This window comes from Panthera onca, chromosome A3 (assembly GCF_046562875.1).
Source record: "Panthera onca isolate mPanOnc1 chromosome A3, mPanOnc1 haplotype 2, whole genome shotgun sequence".
Lineage (NCBI taxonomy): Eukaryota > Metazoa > Chordata > Mammalia > Carnivora > Felidae > Panthera > Panthera onca.
In genome coordinates, this window is record NC_138341.1 from 138553708 (window position 1) to 138574681 (window position 20974).

The 20974-nt window shown below is 66.5% G+C and overlaps 1 protein-coding gene across 1 annotated transcript in view; it reads right to left on the reverse strand.

Annotated features, from left to right (window-relative positions):
* The window catches only part of LAMA5 (laminin subunit alpha 5), a 50362-nt gene extending 42986 nt beyond the window's left edge, over positions 1–7376 (reverse strand). Inside the window, exons 1-2 of the mRNA XM_081795395.1 lie at positions 6603–7376; positions 2169–2321 (exon numbers count right to left, since the gene is read on the reverse strand). Of these exons, the coding sequence (XP_081651521.1) occupies positions 2169–2321; positions 6603–6899 (450 nt within the window). The 5' untranslated portion in view covers positions 6900–7376. The remainder of the gene's footprint in view (positions 1–2168; positions 2322–6602) is intronic.
* Between the last annotated feature and the right edge of the window lie 13598 nt (positions 7377–20974).

Consider the following 20974-nt stretch of genomic DNA (forward strand, 5'->3'; position numbering starts at 1 on the left):
CGTCTTGACTGGGAAGTATCCCCAGGAAAGACATCTCTCTTCCCCACAAAGTTAGAAACTGGGTCCATGTGCCCCATCCAACTCCAAAGCACTTTATCAGGCAGTATCTGTCCTCCCCTGTCCCCCAACCCAATCCAGGCTGGCAGCCCTTTGGCCCAACCAAGACTGGGGCTTTGGGGGATCTGTCTACAGTCAGTAAAGTCGGGGGGAGGAAGGAGGGAGGGATGAGTGGATAAAAAGAGATATTAGTGGGTGAATGGATGGATGGGTTGGTGATGGGTGGGTGGGTGGTGGGCGGGCGGGTGGGTGGATGGATAGGTGGCTGGCTGGCTGAATGGGTGGGTAGAAAACAGGAAGGAAGGGGAGGAGAGAGAGAGAGAAGAATGGCTAGGTGGATGGGTGAGTCAATCTCCCCCAAACACAGCTAGAAATGACCCCTCTCCCCTCTGCGCCACTTTACAGTTGGGGAAACCGAGGTTTGGAGAGTCCAGATACACATGCAGTGAAACCCTCTTGCTGGCCTGGAACCAGTCCACAAAGCAAATGTACCACCAGCCTCATCAACTCTGGCCCGTTTCACAGATACGGAGGCCACGGCTCAGGGGCCACGGAGCCCAAAGGGGCCAGAGCTGCAGGGCGTGGGGCACCGTCCAAGTTCCTCCTTGGCCCCACTCACTGCGCCTCAGGGAGACATCGTGCCCACCTGCTCTGCGGCCACCCTGGGGTGGCCATGGAGACTGGGCCACTGTGCACCCAGCTAGGGGCCTCCCTCCCTCCCCCCTCCCCTCCGCAGCCGGGCTTGTCCCCCGGAGGAGGTGAGGAGGCAAGAGTATGCCAGCTCAGCACAGGTCCCCCCGGCTGACCGCGGAGCGGAGCAGGAGTGGGCTCCACGTCCCCGCCCTCCCTCCCATGGACCCCCACGGCGGTGCCAGAGAGAGGAGGACCCCAGGGTCCCACAGGCCCCTCCCAGACCCCTCCCAGAGGACAGGAGAGCACAGATGTGGTAAAAACCCAGTGAGCTGAAGGGAAACGGAGCAAGCCCCCTGTAGACTCGGGCCGGCTACCACCACCAGCCCGGAGGAGCCCCTGGCAGGGAGCCCATTAAAGGCGGCCGCCCCCAGCCCACCCCTGTTCCGGCCCAGCTCCTGCCCCTTCACTTCGGCTGCTTCTCCCACTGGAAATGCCAGGCCACTTGTCAGGGCCTGAACCCACCCCTTCGCTGCCCACCTTCCCCTGGGCCGGGCCTGCGGGCCTCCCGGCTGGGGGCAGAAGGTATCCCAACAACGTACCCTAAATCTGCCCATGGGGCCCGCCCTTCCGGCCACCTCACCACCTCTCCTAACACCATCAGGGTGACAGCGGGACGGAGGCTCAACCTGGAGCAGAGACCCACCAGGTCACACACCGGGACGGTGGCCAAGCCACCGCCGTGAACAGGCAGGGGTCTGGCAGGATCGGCCTCGGGGCCCAGACCCCAAGAAGACCCAGTGTTGGCTGCTTCCGGGCTTGGGCTCATCCACCTGCCCCCACTGAAGTCCCAGCGACAGAGGCAACAGGACTGCCGGCCCATTTCACAGGCAGGACCCCAAGGCCAGGCACCCGGCAAAGCCACACGTAGAGCAGGACGCAGCCCGGGGGAGTCGGACGCAGCCCAGAGCCAGCAAGTGGGGTTCGTGTGTCACTGAGAAATGCCCGGCCCCACCTTCCTCTTGCACAGAGACCTCAAAGGCCAAGGAGAGCACAGGGCCTGGCCTGAGCACGCACACCTAACCCCAAGGTGGCCTCGCCGCAACGCAGCTATTCCAGGAATGTCCACTTCCAGGGCCTCCTCCCACAGCCGCCAGCCGGAGCCAGGCTCCAGGCAGAGGAATTCCTCTGAGTAAACAGCAGGCCCTCCTCCGAGCTGTCCCCTCACCCCATGACCCCTGGTGAGCCCCCTCCCCCCTCCTCCCTCCCTGAGTGCAGCAGCGATGTTGACAAACACACAGAAGGCCCCCACCCCCACGCCTCCGTTGGCCGGGCCGGAGGCAAGGGGCCTGCGGCCAGCAGCCACCTGTGCCCAGCCCCCCCGCTCCCCCCAGTCCCCAGGGCTCTCCCGGGGCCCCACGGTGAGTTCTCCAGCCGCAGCTGCAGCGGTGGGGGGTGCGGGGGCAAAAGAGGGGCCCTACCTGGCCCAGGTCCAGGGTGACGTTGACCTCATTGTAGTGCAGTCCCCGGGACAGCGGCGGACTCTGCCACCAGCGCTCCGTGCCGTCGATGGCGTTGCTCACGGGGTGTGCCCTGTTGCTGTGTGCGGCGGTGCAGATGTCGCAGTACTGGCCCTGCGGGGACGGGGTGCTCAGATGGCCGGTCTCCCTGCCGCCCACCAACCTGCCAACCCTCGTCCGCCCGGCAAACACACACGGAGCGCCTGCGATGGGCTGGACTCGGGGCACCTGGCTCGTCGAGACACGGTCACACCCCTCCCGGAGGAAACGGGAGAGCGGCCCCCTCCTAAGGTGGGAAAACCAGCGTGGGCCTCCCTGAGGAGGCGAGTGGAGTGTGCACTCCAGGCCCCGGCCGGGAAGAAGCAAGGAGAAACGGGAAAAAGGAGGACGCGGCCAGAGCTGAGGGGAAAGAAGGCCGGGCGGGGGATGTCACCACTACCTCCCCCCCAAGCAGGGAGGCAGGGGTCCAGGTGGCCAGGACGGCTAGAGCCAGGCTGCCTCCCCAGTTCCGTCAGCAGCTCCCCCCAAGTCGGGCTCTCACCCAGAGCCTGGATTAGGGTCTCCAGAGAGACGGAATTAAGCCATTCCGGCGGCCTGTGGGGAGAGGCCCAGAGTGGAGGCGTGTGGGCAGCCGGCAGGAGAGGCCTAGACCTCCAGGCTCTGCCGCCGCTGAGCCCCTGGGACGAAGCCAGGTCACAGCACCGTGAGCCTCAGTGTCCCCATCCGAAGAGTGGGGATAACACTAGCACCTGCCTCGGCCACAGCACGATTAACGGATCCCACGTGGGGCCCAGCAGCTGCTTCTGCCACGGTCCAGCCACCTGCCGGGGGCCTATCCTCTGGGGGGGACAGAGACGTCCCTGTCAGGGAGGAGCAGGTGCTGGGAGCCTGGGGGCACGGGGGGGGGGGGGGGGGGGAGGCAGCTAGGCACTGGCCTCAGGCCGAGTGGAGACCCAACCCCCACCCCAGAGGAAACCAGACCTGCTATCCCTCCGCACACAAAGGCCGCCCTCTGGGACTTGGCATTGACCAAGGCCCCAGAGGCTGTGTCTGGGAAATGTGGCTGCCCCACCCCTCCCAACCTCCCCGGGGGCCAGACCTCGTCCTAGGAGTTGGAGGTAGGAGCGTGGGAGATCCCCTGCTCCCCCACTCCCAGGCCTGGCAGCCAAGAGAGCCCCCAAGCCTCCACAAATTCAAGGCGGGCCCCTGCCTCTCCTGGACCCGTCTGCCCCGGGCCCGGGACAGTGAGACCAAAATGCAACGGAGCCTGGGCACCCAGCCTTCTACCCAGCAGCCTCCAGGACCCCCGGTGCCAGGTGCTCCGGGTCACCCTGTCTCAGACCTTGTTCCCGCCTGTGGGCTCTGGACCCTCATCTCCTGTCCTGTCTCAGCTCAGATGTCGCCCCCTCTGCAGGGCCCCAGAGCTCTAGACCACCCAGGCAGCCAACCAGCCGAGCCCCGGACATCACCCGCCTCTTCGTCCTATCACAGGGCCTGAAATTCTCTGGCTACTAGTGATTCTCTGGTCACTGTCCCCTGCTCAGGGGCCCGGAGCTCAGTGGTGGCGGGACCACCGCCCAGCTCTTGACTGCGCCCCTGAGCCCGCGCCGCCCAGAGCGGCCACACCTAGGGGCTGGAGCAGCGGCCACCCAGAACGGTGGGTGTCATGTCTGTGGGTGGCTCCACGGCCAAGCTCACGTGGTGACCCCACACCCGAAGCCAGGGAGGCGGGCAGGGCCACCTGGTGGGTCGGTGGGCCTCCCAGAGAAGGCTGCCTGTGGTTAGACCCCCCGCCCCCAACCAAGCCTGGGAGCACCATGTGGAAGCTGGGTCAAGGGTCAAGGCAGGTCAGGAAAGTTTCTGCTCAGGCCCACCCAGAGGGTCAAGGAGAGCTGACTCTCTCTAGTCCCCACAAGAGGCTACGGCGGGCGCCTCTCCCGGCCGGCCTGCCAGCCCGGCTCTGGCTCACAGTGGGCAGCGCTGGGGAAACCAGGCTCCCTCCCACAGAGGGTCCTGCCGGGAACACAGTGAGGAAACAGGAGTAACACGCCCCTCCCCGTGAGTCACCGCGCCGGCAGCTGAGCCCCCGACTTCCCCTGCGGGGCCCAGGGCCAGCCCGGAATCCCTGCAATGCCCACCTGAGGCCACAAGGGCCTGAATGCCAAGTTGCCCTCTGCCCGCTCCAGTGCCCGTCCTGCCCGGACAGCAGCCCCCACCCCGGGCCCCAGATGGGACGCCCCCACCAGGGGCCCTGGGGGCTGCCAGCCAGCCCCCATCCTTGGGCCTCACATCCTCCGTGACCCAGCGCCCATGCTGGCACAAGACTGAGCTCTCAGGATGGACAGAAGGTGGGGGTCACCACCCTGGCACGTCCTACCCCAGGCCCTCGGCTCCAGTTGGGGCCTGTGGGCGAGGCCCTATCACCAGCCCGTTTGAAGGCCAGGGCGGTGAGCAGGCCCTCTGCCCTTAGAGGAGAGGACAGAGGCCGGCCGGGCCAGGGACTGGTCCAAGGCCACACGGCTGTTCAGCCTGTGTCTGCCAGGCCAAGTGATCTTCCCAGGGCACCTGGCAGCCTCAGAACCGGGACGCTAACCAGCAAGGGCTACGGTCGTTCAAAGGGAAGCTTCCTCCTCTTTCTCGCCCGACCATGCGCTGTGGGGGCTCACTCAGGGCCTGCTCCCCCCTGTGTGACACCACGTTTGTCAGAAGTCACTATAACTGATGGCTTCCCAGGGTCCTCAGGCTAAGCTCACAAACTCAGGTGAAGAAGGCTCTCGTACTGTGCCCATTTTGCAGATGAGAAGCCTGAGGCCCAGGGAGAGAAACTGCACAGTTAAGAGAAGCAGAAGAAAGAGGCTTTGACCAGGGGCCCCCAAGCTCCTCCTTTAAGCAATAAAGGCCCCTCCCTTCAGGAGTCTGGCAGCTGCTGCTCTGCCATCCCCCCCCCTCCCCCCCCAGGTGCGCAGTGAGGAGTTGTAAGGGGGCAGGCAGATGCTCTAGAGGGACAGCAGCAAGGGCTCAGCCAGGCACTCTGGGGCAGCTCTGGAGACCCACATACAAGCTCCCTGAGACCAGCCTCTTTGACATCAACCGGATGTGGCAGGGGTGGGGGGGTGGGGGCGCTGCAGCAGGGACCCAGGTTTCCACTACCCACCCCAGCCCGATCCTGGCCTGGCTGTGGGGCTTCCAGCAGGTTTTCCAGGCCTCAGTTTCCCTACCTGAAATGTGGGCTTGACATCTCTTATATCAGCTGTGCTGGGCTCAGAGGAGAGCACAAGGTGAGCCCAGGAGCCCAAGGGAGGTGACGCTTCTGTCCCAGGAGGGCTCTGTGGCACCAGCCCCCTCTCAGCCCCTCCCTCCCCTGGGCCAAGGGCAGTGGGCAGGCAGGAAGTGCAGGGGGCCCAGCTGAGGCTCCTCCATTCATCACCCACCCCAGCTAATCCACTCTCCAACTGCCCTCCTCCCCTCCCCCAACCTCTCCTACCAGGACTGAAGGACTCAGGTTACACCAGCCCCGGGCCCCCACTCTCCCTAAGGTTCAGCAGGGGTGTCAAGGGGCCCCCGGAGCAGACCCTACCCGCCCCTGCCCCCGCAAGGGTAACCCAGGCCCCCAGCCCTCAGCTGAAGTCCAGAGCGTCTCAACGGCCCTGCTTCCCTGGTCAGGTGGTACCGCTTGGCCCATTCTCCACCTACACATTTGTGGCGGGGTGGGCATGCCTCCAGGGGGTCTTCAGGGTTGAGACCACGTCTCCCGAGGGAGACGGAAGCCCACAGACTCAGCACCTGCGGGGCAGGGACGCTGCCCCCGATTGAGTCTGCATTTTCCATGCTCAGCTCCAAATACCATTGTTTGCTTGCCCGCCCCCCGCCCCCAGGGTCCCACCAAGTCCCTAGACCTCCAGAGAGAACTTCAACCCTCTGCTATCCGCAGTGACGGCCTCCTGGGTCTGGCCCCAAACTCTAGGAACACCCGGCCTCAGCCCGCACCCCAGCCCCACCCCCACCCAGCAGGTTCCAGCCTGTCCCGGGGGAAGGCAGAGCGGGCCCACCCCCTCCCCACAGGCAGCCGCTGTGGAGGCCAAGTCCCGCCCTCGCCGGGAACCCCGGGACTTGGGGACACCGGGGACCGGGCACCGGGCCCCCTCCCGCCCTGCCACGGCCCGCCCCGGGCACGCTGCGTCCCGCCTTGACGGAGGGGGACGCACACTTCTCTGGCCGGGCCCGAATGGCCGAGCTGGGGTCCCTTCCGTTTCCCGAAATGCGGAACCAGGGCGTCCCTACTAGACGTGCGGGCTTCGGTCCGCACCTGAGCGCTCCCCGCCAAGTCCGCCCCGGCGCCCGGGCCCCCGCCACCCCGCCCCGCCCGGCGGCGACCCAGTCCCGGCCCGCGCGCACCTGGATGGTCTGGTTGGGGTCTCCGCCGGCCACGGGGCCGCCCACCAGCTTGCAGTAGAGGTCCTCGGTGGGGCGCGGGGCGCCGCGCGCTGGGGCCTCCTCGCCGCAGGTGGCCGACGCGGTGATGCGGGCGCCCTCGGCCAGGTTGAAGTAGGGCGGGTGCAGGCTGAAGCCGCCGCCCGCCGCCTCCCGCGCCCGCGCTGCGCCCAGCAGCGCCAGCCCGGCCAGGAGCAGCGGCACGGGGCTCCGGGGCCCCCGTGCGCACCCCGCGCAGAGCCGCGCGTCCGGCCTCGCCATCTTCCAGCTCCGGGGGACCACGGCGCCGCGGGAGCCCGGCGGGAGTGCGGCGGCGGCCGGCGACTCGCCCCGCCCGCGGACGTCAGGCCCCGCCCCGGCCCGCCCGGGCGCCCGCGTCCCGCGCCCCGGGGAAGGGGCGGGGGAGGGGCGGCCGGTAGCCTTAACCCTTCGGATCCCGGCCCGGCCGGCCTCCCGGAAGGGGCACCTGCTGGCCCGGGGCCAGGCCGTGGGGACGCGGCCCGACCGCGGCCCCCCTCCCCCCACCCGCCCCGGGGCCTGGCTCCCGGTCCCGAGCGGCGCCCCCTCGGCCGCGGCGCCCGGCCCGCTCCTCCCAGCCCGGCGGCTCCGCTCTTGGTTTCCCTAACTTTGGGCACCTCTTGGCGGCCGAGCGCCCCCGGCGGCCCGGGGGCAGGCGCTGCGCCGGAGAGTCAGGCGCGCTCGCCCAGCAGCCAGCCCTCGCGGTCTGTCCCAACAGCGGCCCAGCCCGTCCACGCCCCCCACCCCAGAACCGGCACACCGTCCAGAGCGACCGCCCCGCCGGAGCCCGGACTCTTGGTTTCCCCCCGGGGACTGGATGCGGTGACCTCCGGAGACCCCTTGCAACCTCACCCTCTGTCGCTGGAGCTTTGGCTTTTCTCTCCTACTGCCCCCCGTGTGTGCATCATTCTGCAGGTGGAGAAAGTGCGCTCTTACCGGCCATGACTGGCCACGAGTGGGGGCCCTAAGGAAATCCCAACTGCAGAGAGGGATAGGAAGACCCGGACCGGAGACCCCAGGCGCCCCTGGGGCGGCCAGGTCAGCAGGCTTGGCTTCGAGATATTCTGGAATAGGGAAATGGACCAAGAGGCACAGGGCACAGGTGCCCACTGTGGGCCCCTGTGGCAAAGGGAGGGTGCTCAGAGCCCTGAGGGTGCGGCGAAGATTGGCTGCAAAGGACATGTATTGAGCACCTGTGGGGCCCCGGGCCGGCGGCGAGCCCACCCTTGTGCCCGGGAGGTGCCAGTGGCCTCCGCCATCTTCTGCTCGGGGCCACTCCCTCGCGCTGGGCAAGCGCTCGCTCTCTGGAAGATGCCTGGGAAATGAGACGGGGTCTAGAGGCCAGAACTCAGTTTCGGTCCCAGCTGTTTCTGGGTTTGGGTGGCTGTGGCCACTGGGTCTCCTCCCCTCGGGCTCCTGGCCCAAATCGGCCTCATGGGGAGCCTGGGGGATTGGGGAGGGGGTGTTGCGCAGCTGCTGAGCTGGCAGCTCCCCCCATTCTCTGAGCCACGCCAGCTGGGTGTATGTCCCGCGTGGGACCCCCTGGACGGTCCTCGTTGGCGGGCAGCCGGTCCTCGTGGGGTCCTGCAGCCACAGCTGTTCCTGAAGGTCGCACTATCATCCACATCTTTCTAGCTGTCCCCGGCCTCCCGCAGACCCTGTATCCCAAGGGAGCTGGGAGGCCCCTTGTCTTCCAAGTTGGGAAACAGGCAAAGGGGATGAGCCTCCTCCGCCCCCTCAGTCCGCCATAGTTTTGTCCTTCCACCTGGGGGAGGGTAGAAAGAGGCGGGTACCTTTGTAGGAGAAATTCTGAGTGGGGGAGGAGCCGGCCCAGAGGGCGGCCGGGTGGGCGGGGGGGGGGGGGGGGGGGGGGGGGGATGTGGAGATCTCTGGGGTCCCCAAGGAGGCAGGCCAGCTCATGAGCTAATTTCTGGTCCGTTGTGAAGGACAGAAAGCCACCCCCGTGCAGTAGCAGAGTTCCCAGATGGGCAATTTCAGCTGCCCCCACCCCGGGTCCACCTCCCATTGTGGACCTCACTGCACCGCGCCCTGGCCCGTGGCACCCCCTTGATAGCTGGGGGTCCTGGTGGTCTGGGCGCGGAAGGCTGGGAACCCACCCCCACCCCAGGTCAGCTTCCCAACGTCGCTGGAGGGGCCGGTGGGCAGAGGTGGTGAGTGGGAGCCCTCTGAGCCTAGCGGCCGGGCCTCCCAGTCCGAGGGCATCGAGCAGCCCGGAGGGTGGCTGCCAGAGAATGTGCTGAGTCAGCCAAGGCACCCAGCGCAGGGAGGGTTAACCCGGGGCTAGCTGCTTCCCGGCAGACAGCTGCCCTGGGAGCATCTGGTGCCTGGGAGGGTCGGGGGTGACGTGGGCGGAGGAGAATGTGGTGAAAGGGGCTGGGGGAGGTGCCCACCCTCTGCCCCCACCGTGTGCCAGCTGGTGTGCCCAGGGAGGGGAGCAGCACGGAGGATGGAGGTGTCACCCCCGCCAGGCTACACACTGGCTTCTTCCAGGGCACCTCTGGGGGGAGGTGGGCAGGGCAGGGGAGGGGAGGTCCAGCTCTGCCCACCTCTACCCGCCTCTACCTCTGATACCCATGTCCTGCTTCTGGCAAGTCACCCCCAGGTGGCCCACCTATGTCTCCCATCTTCCTCTGACTCGCAGGCCAGCCAGCCACTTTTCCTACTTACGAGTGGGGAAACTGAGCCCAAAAGGTCCGGGGGTCAGCCAGGAGGGCAAGTTAGCAAGGAGGAGGGATTTGGTCATTCATTTTCTGCCCCCCGTTTACTGGGCACCTTTTGAGCACTAGTCCCTAATGAAGTGCCCCCTTGTCCCACTGCCCTAGCATTGTGTCACTCAGTCCAGGGTGGGCATCCCAGGGTGCGCTTCAGGCTGGAGGGGCACGGACGGATGCAGCCTGCAGCCTGTCTTCCTCCTCCTGCGAGATTCTGGCCACCACCGGATGGGAGGTCCCAAACCAGAGCCCTCCCCACCCAGCCCCCAACTGTGCGGTAACTGGGCCCTGGGGGGCGGGTATGTCTGGCCCCGGCAGACTCCTCCTCCCTGGGCCAAACTGCCCCACCAGAGCCCCTCCCCCACACAGAGCCCCCTGCTCAGCCCCATCCGCAGAGCAGCTGTGGGGGAGGGGAGGGGCAGGCCGGGCACACCTGACTCAACCTGAGCCTAGTAAACTCGGGAAGCCTCTCCGGGAAGCAGGGGCCCCGGGTGCCCACTGGCTCCTCATGCAGGCCGCATCATCGTGGCCACAATCACTAACAGACGGCGGTGCTGGACCCCGCCCCCCCCCGCCCGTACCCACTGGGCCCTGCACCCTTGGAAGAAGCTGCACCGAGGGGTGTCCCCGCCTCGCTGTGTGAGGAGGCGGCGGCCAGGCGGCCAGGCGGCCAGGCGGCCAGGCTCTGGTCTGTTGCTGGGGGAGTTTGTCTCAGCAGGAAGAGGGCTCCTGGAGCAGCCGGCGCTGTGGTCGGGAATGTCGCGGGGCGCTGCCTCGGGAGGCCTGCTCTGAGGCCCTTCCAGGGAGCCCAGCTGGCGAGAACGTGCACCCCGTCCTCGGGCAGAGAGGCTGGGCGCGGGCACCGAGCTGAATGGCCACCGTCGGCCCTGGTCGAACCCAGTCGAGTGGGAGGAGGGACGCAGACCAGATGGGCATTCTGAGGACTCCCAGCTGGGAGAAGGCCTCGGCAGAGGGTTGTAGACCCAGCAGGACTGGGAGAGTTCCCGGTGCCCTCTTGGCCATCGCTCAGCCCAGAGCCTTCCCGTGGCCTTTGGCTGCCACAGTGGCAGCGGGCCCAGAGCTTGGGGCGTTGAAGGCCAGTGGGCAGAGGACAGGCCTGGAGGCGTGGGGGCCAGGACCCGGGGGCTGGAGAGGGGGCCAGAGCCGCAGCTGAGCCCCTCCCCTTAGCTAGGGGCACCGCTTACCTCCTGGGCTACCGCCTGGGTCCAAGCCCTCCCCGAAGGACAGAGCCAGGTGAGAGCCCTGGCATTCCTGGTGGGAGGAGGGCCCGGGGCACGCCTCTGGTTGTTCCAGAAGGAGTGGTACCTTGTCCTCCCAGCCTGTGGCCCCCAGCTGGCCATCGCTTTGCTCTCCCTGGCTTTGAGGACACGTGGTTCTGGGATCGATCGCCCTGGGCTGCCCGGCCAAGGCCCCTACTCTGGGAGCCTTCTGACCCCAGACCTCCAGGAGGGGTCCCTCTCTGCCTGCTGTGTGCCCAGCCCTCAGGCCATGCCCCTCACACTGCCCACTGCAGGCCTGACCTGCAGGCGTCCTCATGGTGGGAGGTGGGAGGTGCCCCGGAGGGGGCACAGACAGGCTAGGGTGCGCCCAGGGGCCCGGAGACCAGGGCCGGCCAGTCCCCCCGATCCTGGCTCTCCCAGGAGCGTCCCCAATTAGGCTTGCCTTCTCCCCAGCTGGTGCCCTGGACAGGCAGGCTGCCCTATAAAAAGCTTGCTGACCGGGGCTGCTCAAATCAGGGACTTCGTGGCTCTCCGCAGAATGATGTACATTCAGTGTACAGAGAGTCCTGGACCAGGGGGTCAGAGTCCGGGGTCTAGCCTGGACGTCCCCCTCCTGCAGCCTTAGTGACTCTGGGTGGGTGTGGGAGAGCCCTTCCCACAACGACGCGGAGCTGCCTGGTTTTGTGAAATGCACCGAGAGCTGGAAGGAACCAGAAAGGTCAGCGTTGTCAGAGGCTGCTTTTCGTGGGTTGGAACTCTTGTGATGACGGCTATAGGCTCCAGGCGCCTGCTGGCCGCTGGGTGCTGGGTCCTGGGCTGGCCCTGCGCTGTACCCGTCCCCCCCTCACCGCAGCCCACCGGGGCCTGTGGAGCCAGGAGCCTCCCGGCTACGCCCCTCCGTCCAGCCGTCCTTGGTCCTCGCCCCTCTCGTGGGACTTTGGCCTCGTTACCTCCACCTGGGACACCACAGAACCCCCCCACCCCTTTGTCTGGCTCGGGTCTGGCCCCTCCAGGCACCACCCCGGAGAGCCAGTGGGCGTTGGCCCCGTCTCATTTCTTGGACTCGTTCATTTTATTAAATTAAATCGCAGCTGTGTCCCGCCTGTCAGTCCAGCCGTATCTCCAGGCCTGGCAGAGGGCAGGTGCCAGAGAGCGGCCACGGCATGAACTGCCCTCTCGGGTTTGCCTCCCCCGAGCCGGCCAGGCTGCGGCTCCCAGAGGAAGGCTCAGGCTCCTGGGAAGAACCCCTCATGGCTCCAGTGACCGCACTCCTGCCCCCCGTCCTGCACCCCCTCGAGGCCCGGGGTCTGTGAGCTGGAAGCCAGGGCTAGTAGGGGAGGGTGGCACCTGCGATGGGCCAGGAGTCTGCATCTTGGCAAGACACCCCTCCACTTGAGGACCCCCCTTGGCCTGCAGAACGAGCTTCTACAACAAGCTCCAGGCCCCAGCCTCGGGGGAAGGGAAGGACAGGGCTGAGCCCCAGCATCACTGTCTAGGAGGCGAAGGAAGAGCCTGGGCCGGTGATGAGGTTGCTCTTGGCACCCCAGCCCCGTGCAGCTTTCTCCGGGGGGGCCCCCATCAGGGCACCTCCTAGCACCTTACTGGGGTGTGAGGTTGGGGTCCAGGCCGTGGGGAGCACACACCACCGCAGCGGCCACATCGGGCACCCAGGGCGCCAACACTTCCGTGGGGCCGTTTTTATCCTATCTGACCTTTGGCCCCAGTGCTCCGCCACCCCATCCGCACCACCTCCCTCCTTCACAGCGCAGACGGGGCAGCCCCGGGGGAACAGGTGAGGGGCACGGAGGGAAGGGTGGCACCCGGGGGCCCCGAGCCCCAGCCCAGGACGGGGCCTGCCCCTGCCCTCCTCCCTCGCAGGACCGGGCTCCGGCCAGCTCCTTCCCCCCTCCATCCTTGGGGGCCTGGCCAAGCTCTGGTTCCCATGGGGGGCAGGCGAGGGTGAGGGCTCTGCCGCTTCTCCAGGAGGTGCCCGCAGACGGCCTTATATGGCCAGGAGTCCTCAGCCCAGGAGGAATCTGATCCCCTGGGAAGGGCAGGGCCAGGGCTGCCGTGAGCCAATGGCTGGGAGCGCCTCCAGCAGCCCCCAGACCCCAGCCTCCTGGGCCCGCCAGCCTTCGAAGGGAGCCAGATTCGCCCGGATGCCTTCCCAACTTTGCGACATCTGGTCGGGGGCCCAGAGATAGAGGGGCGCACCTGCAGCTCCCCATGGCGTCTGGTCACAGGCAGGAAGCAGGGTCCCCTGAACCCCGCTGGGTCTGCACCCCTCCTGGGGCAGAAACCACAGCAGCCCCCGACAGGTGGGGCCCTCTCCCTTCGAGGGACTGGCCTGGGACCAGCAGCCCTGCTCCAGGCCTCGACCAGCCAGGCACACGCCCCCCCACCCCAAGCCCTCTCCTCCGGGCAGCCTGGCCCCGGCCCCTCTCAGAGCAGCGGGGGGCCCCCCCGGAGCCAGGCCTCACCTCCCTCACCCTCCATCCTTTTCCTCATCAGGGCCCGCTCCTCTGTCTTTTCTCCCTCTCCCTGTCCAGGCTTCTCCTTCCCAGGCTGCGGGTGCGCTCTCTGTGTCTCTGTCCCTTCCTCTGTCACTTTCTGTCTCTGTCTCTCTCTCCTCCCCGCCCGATGCCCTAGATCGGCCAAACTCAGCCACTCGGGCAGCCCTGGGCACCCCCACCCCCATGTCTGGTCTCAGAGTGCTGGGGTCTCCTGAAGCCTTTGGAGAGGACTCATTTCTAACAAGGGACAGCAGTGGTGGTGACAGGGCCACTCCTGCCTGCCTGCACAGCTCTAGTCACAGGGTCCCAGCAGCTGGCTGCCAAGGTCACGGCTCCCCTGGGACCCTGAGCTGACAGACCCCACGCCCCCACGCGGCCCCAGGACGCAACAAGTAGGGGCGATTTCCGCCTCATCATCTCCCACCCGCAGGCCACCTGCCAGCCCACGGGGCAGACCCCCAGGGAGGCCCTGGGCCGAGGGCAGAGGGAGACCGGTGGTAACGGCACCCACCCCCGGGGTTTGGCGGCAGCCATTTTCCGGGCCGGCTGTGGAGACCGGGACTCTTGTCCCCTCCCCTGCTGTCTGGGTAAGCTGACCGAGGCAGGGACCCGGAGCCACGGCACCTGTAGGCCTCCCCCAAGTCACTTACTTGGGTGCGTTTCCTGAGGATAATGAGGGGGCCCCTGGGTCCGCCATGTGCCTGCACCTCGCCGGCAGGCTCTGGGGTGGCCGCTGGGAATCACCGTTCCGTTTCCCAGAAGGGAAACCGAGGCTTGGGGAGGAAAGGAGCCAGGAAGGGCCGGAGAGGCGCACACCCGCGGTGTCAACAGCCGTCCGTCTGGGAGGTGCTCTGAAGGGGGCGCAGCGGCAGGGCCACGGGCTGGCCGGGGTCAGTGCAGCGGTGGGAGGCCTTGGGCGGTACGTGCCCATCTGTCCTGGTGCCTCGCAGACATCGGGGAGCCCTGGCCTGGGCGCTGTCCGGGGGCTCAGGCCCACCTGCCCTGTGGCCCCCACTGAGAAACGGGGTCCCTTCTCTGCCCGCCTCCGCCGAGAGGACTCTGGGCCTGTCAGCTCAGGTGGCTTTTCGGAGGCCAGCAGCCCTGTGGCCCCTGTTGGGAAGCCATCAGCCCTCAAGCCTGGAGCCGGCCCCTTCACCATGCCCCTGCACCACACCCCTGCACCATGGTCCCTGCACCACGCTCCTGCACCACACCCCTGCACCACACCCCTTCACCATGCCCCTGCACCACACCCCTGCACCATGGTCCCTGCACCACGGCCCCTGCACCACACCCCTGCACCATGGTCCCTGCACCACGCTCCTGCACCACACCCCTGCACCACCCCCCTGCACCAGGGCCCCTGCACCACGCTCCTGCACCACACCCCTGCACCACACCCCTGCACCACACCCTGCACCACACCCCTGCACCACACCCCTGCACCACGCCCTGCACCACACCCCTGCGCCACACCCCTGCATCACACCCCTGCACCACACCCCTGCACCACACCCCTGCACCATGGTCCCTGCACCACACCCCTGCACCACACCCCTGCACCACACCCCTGCACCACGCCCTGCACCACACCCCTGCACCACACCCCTGCACCACACCCCTGCACCACGCCCTGCACCACACCCCTGCACCACGCCCCTGCACCACGCCCTGCACCACACCCCTGCACCACACCCCTGCACCATGGTCCCTGCACCACACCCCTGCACCACACCCCTGCACCACACCCCTGCACCACACCCCTGCACCACGCCCTGCACCACACCCCTGCACCACACCCCTGCACCACGCCCTGCACCACACCCCTGCACCACACCCCTGCACCACGCCCTGCACCACACCCCTGCACCACACCCCTGCACCACGCCCTGCACCATACCCCTGTACCACGCCCTGCGCCACACCCCTGCACCACAGCCCCTGCACCGCGCTCTGCACCATGGCCCTGTACCACGGCCCCACCTCAAGCCACCCCACATGGCCCCCAGCACCTCAGCCGCTGTGACGGAGTTCCTGCGGCCAGGAGCGCCTCTCCCCACCCGCTCTCACCACCTGCAGACCACGGCCCCAGGACCCGCCCCTTTCTGTTGCACATTTTTCCTTTGTTCACTCAACTCTTTAAAAAAAATTTATTTCTTTCATTTCGTCATTTTGTTATTTATCTTGTGTCTGGAGTCCCGTGCTGAGCAGGTGACCCTGTGGCCACAGCCTTCACTCTGGCCTGGAGGCCCCGCAGCAGGCAGGCCAAGGGGGTCAGGGCTCAGCACCTGACCTGCCGCACGTCTCCGGCAGTCCCTGCTCTACGGCCACCACGCGGAACGGAGACACCAGACGGTGGCAGTGCAGCCGCCGGGTGACCCGGGCCTTCCGCTGCGCAGACGTACCAGGAGAGATGCAGGCACGTGTCTACGCAGCTCCTGTCCACAAACATCGAGGGCCGCGCTGTGCACAACAGTCCCGATGTCCGCGCATGGCGAGTGGGGGACCAGGTGTGGCTCCACGTGCTGTGGCGCACGCGTCAGCCCAGAGAGGCGCAGAGTCTCGGCGCTGCTACGCCACGGGTGATTCCTGGGAGATGGCTCCTTTGCAGGGGCTGTGCAGGGACTGGGAGAGGCATGGCTCGATGGCTGGCCTTTCCCAGGCATCAAGAGGAGCGTGGATGCCAAGTGGGGGCCATGAAGGCACAGCATACGCAGGAACAGCGCCCATCGGGCCTCCAGCAGAGATGGTGGGGGCAGGGATGCGTCCGGGTGCCTGCGGACCCACCACCGCGTGGCCTGCCGGTCCCGTGCTTCCGGTGACACGTGGGCCCGTGTTTAGGGCCGCGGTGAACCAGAGACACCAACCCCGAACAGTGGACTGACTCAGCCTGAGTGTGTGATGCCACTGGGTCCCGTCTGCAGAGATGCTGAGTCACAGCCCCTCCTGCCCTGTCCCCTGTGCAGGCCCTGGTCACCGTGCAGGGGGCCTGTGGGCTCGCGCCCCAGAGGCCCTGGGCCTCACCCCTGCACATCCTATAGGTGGCCTGACCCGGGGCTGCCCTAGGGTCACCAGTGTTTCAAATACAGCTGACCCCCAACCACGTCCCTCCACCGTCACCCTGATCTCATTCAGGGGGCCCTCCGGGATGCCCAGTAGGTGGGGAGGCTTGGAGGTGCGCGCCCAGCCAGTGTCTGAAGCCTCCGGCTCGGGTCTGGCCTGGCAGAGAGGGGTGGGCTGCTGAGAGCGCCTCCAGGATCCTCTGGGGTTGTCCTCTGCCCCAGGGGTGAAATGAAGGTGGCTGGGCTCAGCTCCAGGCCTGTCTGCCTCCAGCAGACATTTACAAACATGTGTCCTGCTCCTCCGGGGGGAATGTAAACACAGGGAGACGTGCGGGGTGCGGGGCTCCCGTCAGGCCGTTGCAGGGCGGGGGGTGGGCGCGGTCCACTGGGAGTCCAGTCTCCTCGAAAGCGGTCTGGGCCCCCTCTCGGAACCTGCGAGTGGCGGTGAGGGGGGCGAAGGCTGGGAGCTGAGAGCCACCCCTCCCTCGGGGCCCAGGTCTCCCGCAGCCCACCCTCCTAGCTCTGTCCTGGGCTCGCGGTGCGCCCTGAGGTCAGAGGCGTCCCCCGCCCCACCGGACTCCTGTGTAAATGGGGCCGATCGTGTTTTCCTGCCTCGTTGTCGGGCCAGCCCCTCAGCAGCACCAAGCCACCCTGCGCCCAGCACCCAGTGGGCCATTAGGCAGCTGCTGTCTGGTGCCCTCGTGCCTGGTGCCGGGCAAGTGTCTAACATGCGTCATCTGATCGGATGCCCACAAAAGCCCATTTTACAGACGGGGGCGCCAACAATCGGAGAGGACATGTGTGACCCTGCCTGTTGAGGCTCGGGCCCCGCTGACCACGCCACGCTGGTAAGTCCTGACCCTGTCTGCAAGGGACTCATTCCCCACCCGGGAGGTTTGCTCACGGCAGACGGTGTGGCCCACTGCTCTCCAGCGACGGCAAACCTGAGTCCTGGCAAGGCCCCGTGGCCCCAGCCCCAGGAAGCAGGCCCCTGGGGCCTGCACAGTGATCTGGGTCACTCAGGAGGCTGGTGCGGGCTGCTCCCGGGCCCGCTGTATCTCTGCCGGGAGTGCACTGAGCCCCATCGCCTGCCCACCCAGGGGAGGAACGTGGCAGGGGCTGCAGGGAGCTGAGAACCTGGCAGGAGAGCCTCTGCCTTCTGGAATTCCCCAGCCCAGCACCTCTTCCCGCCCCCACTCCAGGGCGCCCATCACTCAGTCCTTGTCCGCAGGGGCACTGGGGTGGCCGGTGTTAAAGGCGTGGCACCTCTCAGGGCTGGTCACTCCGTGGCACTGTCCCTCCTCGGACATCCCTTCTCTGACCGCCCAGCCTATGTAGCCCTTCAAAACCCTAGACCAGGCATTCTGGGCCCGAGGCCTCCCGAAGGGGCCGTCGTGGGCACCACGGGCGGCTGGCTGAGCAGCGCCCCTGGCCCGCACCCACTGGTGGCCAGGAGCACCTCTCCTCCCCGCCAGGTGTGATGTCCTGGCAGGGATCCTGGTGGGGGGGACAGCTCCTGGGTGGGACCCACTGTCCTACACCTGAGATGAGATGCTTATGGCCTTCTTCCTTGGGTCACGAGCTCTCCGGGGACAGGGACCATCGGTCTCGCACACTGTAGTGTCCGGTGCCCAGCCCGGGCCCAGGACAGCTCCCGGCACCACTGCCTTCCCACTGCCACTCACACGAGGTCCTGGCGGGTGGAGGTCCTGGCGGGTGGAGGGGCCGCAGAGGCCCAGAGCGCCTGCAGAGCTGGGGGTGGGGAGGGGCGGGAGCTGGCGGCTGGCCAAGCCAGCCGGACAAGCCCGGGCCAGACCCACATGCCTGGGACAGGAATTTGGATTCCGTCACTTTCCACCTCGCCTCTGGGCCTGTTTCGGCAGCTGCTGATGCACCCTGCTGGGGGCAGGGCCCAGCTCAGCGCCCAGGGCTGGGGACCTGCCCATCTACCTGTCTCGTCCAGCTCAGGCCCACGGGGCGTGTCGCTGGGGCACAGACCAAGGTAAGGGATGTTCTGAAGGTGCCCGCGCCTGAGACCCCGCCGGCCAAGCTCCTCTCCAGCACAGAGGCCGGGGCCTGGCTGTGATCATCTCATCCGTCAGCCCGCGTGGCCCCAGCCATGTGACGCTGGGGGTGGGGGAAACGTCCTCTCCCTCGGTCTCAGCTTCCTGCTCTGTAAAATGGGCTCACAGTGTTGTCATGGGGCCTCTGTGGGGCCTTCCCCAGCTGCTGGTTCACAGGCAGGAAGCGTGAACCTCCCTCAGAAGTGCCAGGCCCAGAGCTCCCTGTCCTGGCTGCCTGGCCGGGCGCCGGGGACACCCACTCCTGCGGAGCCCGGGCACAGGCGGGCTGAGACCTGGGCAGTGCTGCAGGGTCACCCTCGGGCCCACTTCCCACGGGGACAGCAGCTCTCCGTCTCCCTGACCAGAGCGCTCCCCCGGGTGTGGCACCGTTCCGTCTCTGCGCCGCTCACCAGGCTCCCAGCCGCCCCTGTCCTGTTGAGCCCTGACCTCCACCCATGGGTGTGGGGACAACAGCTCCGACCTCCTGATGGGGAAGCAGAAGGGGAGAAGGCCTAGGGGCAGGGGGACGGCGCCGGAACCCAGGCCTTTCCCAGGTCCCCCTGCCCGAGTCACTGCCTGGACGTGGGGGCTCCGTCTGTGCCAGGGGTCGGACCCTGGCCTGTGCCCCGGGGGGCTCTGCTGCCTGCGCTTTGCCGTGCTTTCCCATTGAATCTGGATCCCCACCCGGTCGGGCTGGGACGCGCTGGCCTCCGGCCAGCCTGGCAAACCCTGTGTGTCTGCGGGGACGAGCCAGCTGGACGCCCTGTGTGTGCTTCGGACGGAAGGGCCTCCTTTCCTGTCACTTGGCTCAGACCTCTGTGGCCAGCCCCCACAGGAGGGGTGGGGCCAGGAGGCGGGACAGTCTTGGGTGTCCGACCTCAGTACCCCCCTGCTGTCAGCTGGCCCCTCCAGGTGGACCCGGTGCACAGATGAGCCCCAAGTGCCTAGCTCAGCCCCCACCGGACTCCCCAGCACGTCACCTGTGTCCTGAGAAGGCCTGCATGAGCCTCCTGGGAGCCGGGGCAGGGGCGATGGGGGCGGTGGGGGGGGGGGGGAAGGGGACTGGCCCCACCCAGAGCCTGACTCCATCCTGCATGGTCATGGGGAGCCCTGCCTGCCTAGGTGAACAGCGGAACGAAGCATCCAGCGGGTGGAACACTCAGGATTTGTATTTGTGCTTTTTATCATGTCTCAATGAAAAAAATCAAATAGAAAAACAAAATGACAGATACATAAAAGAAAGCGAAATAGTAAACGACACGATGAAAAAATAAAACAAGGTAAAATAGAACGGACGGGGCACTGGCCTGGCCCCTCCACGCTCCCTGGGGCCCCGACAGGCTGAGTAACGATGCCAGATGCCCTAAGCTCTGGGCCAGTTATGTTGACCCATATGGGGGGTGCCGCACGCCCACCGTGACCTCCCTTGACCCTCATCAAGACCAGGGAGGGCCGGTGACTGCCTTTGTCTCTCTGAGGTCAGACGATGATCCCAAAGCCTGGGAGGCTGTGGGGCCAGGCCCTGGTTGGTGGCTCACTGGCTTGCACACTCCCCGCCCCCCCCCCCCCCCCCAAGCCCCAGGGAGGTGAGCCAGGCCTGCTCTCAAGGGAATGGAGGGCAGGCCGGAGGGGCTGGTGGCTGTAACTCCTGGGCAGGTCTGGTCGGCCCTGACCTGCCGCTCACCCTGGCCCCCGCCCTGGGCCCGGAAGGAGGGTTTCCTGGTTCTGGCCGGTTCCCTTCCACACACAATGCATTTCAGACCGGCCCGGCCGTGCCTGGCCCAGAAACAGCTGCTCTGGGAGGAGGAGGGGGAGGCGCCCCTGGAAGGTTGACCTGCCCCACGTCTCAGGGCCTCGTTTACCTGTGCATGTGGGGGGGGGGGGGCCTGCAGGACGTGGCTGCTGCACAGACACCAAGCAGCTGCTGTTGGCCGCCATCGCCCTCCCCGGGCAGCCTGAACAGGGACCCGTATGAGATCGAGCTGTCTTTGGTGCAAGCTGCCAGTCACCAGCCTACGATTCAAACCCAACCGTATGACCTGGAACCACATTGTGACAACAGTACTGGTGATGATGGTGATGGTGGTGGTGATGAACACTAGCAGGCTGGGGGTTTCCTGAGTGCCGCACTCGTTCTGAGCACTGCATGTGTTAACTAGTTGAATGCAGACCACCCAGCCCTGTGGGGTGGCTCTACCATTGTCCCTACTTCATGGCCAGAAGGAGGCAGCTGAGTAATTTATCTGAGGGTTAAGAAACAGAGGGGCAGTGCAAGCTTGACTTGTGATACTGATGTGATATTGACAAGTCAAGGTTATGGAGAGCACTTGGGAGGGTAAAGTGGGGCAAGCAGGTGAATACTTTTTTCTTTTAATTTTCTTATCAATTTTTTTAAATGTTTATTTTTGAGAGAGAGAGAGAGAGAGAGAGAGAGAGAGAGAGAGAGAGAGATCGTGAGTAGGGGAGGGGCAGAGAGAGACAGACACAGAATCCAAAGCAGGCTCCAGGTTCTCAGCCCGATGCGGGGCTCGAACTCACAAACCATGAGATCACGACCTGAGCCGAAGTCGGACACTCAACAGAGCCACCCAGGCACCCCACAGGCATATACTCTTGAGTAGAAACAGGTGCACTCAGGAACCCTGGACGGCACCACCCTGCTGGACATCTGCTGCTGAGTTCCTGGAAGCTGCCCTGGGATCTACAA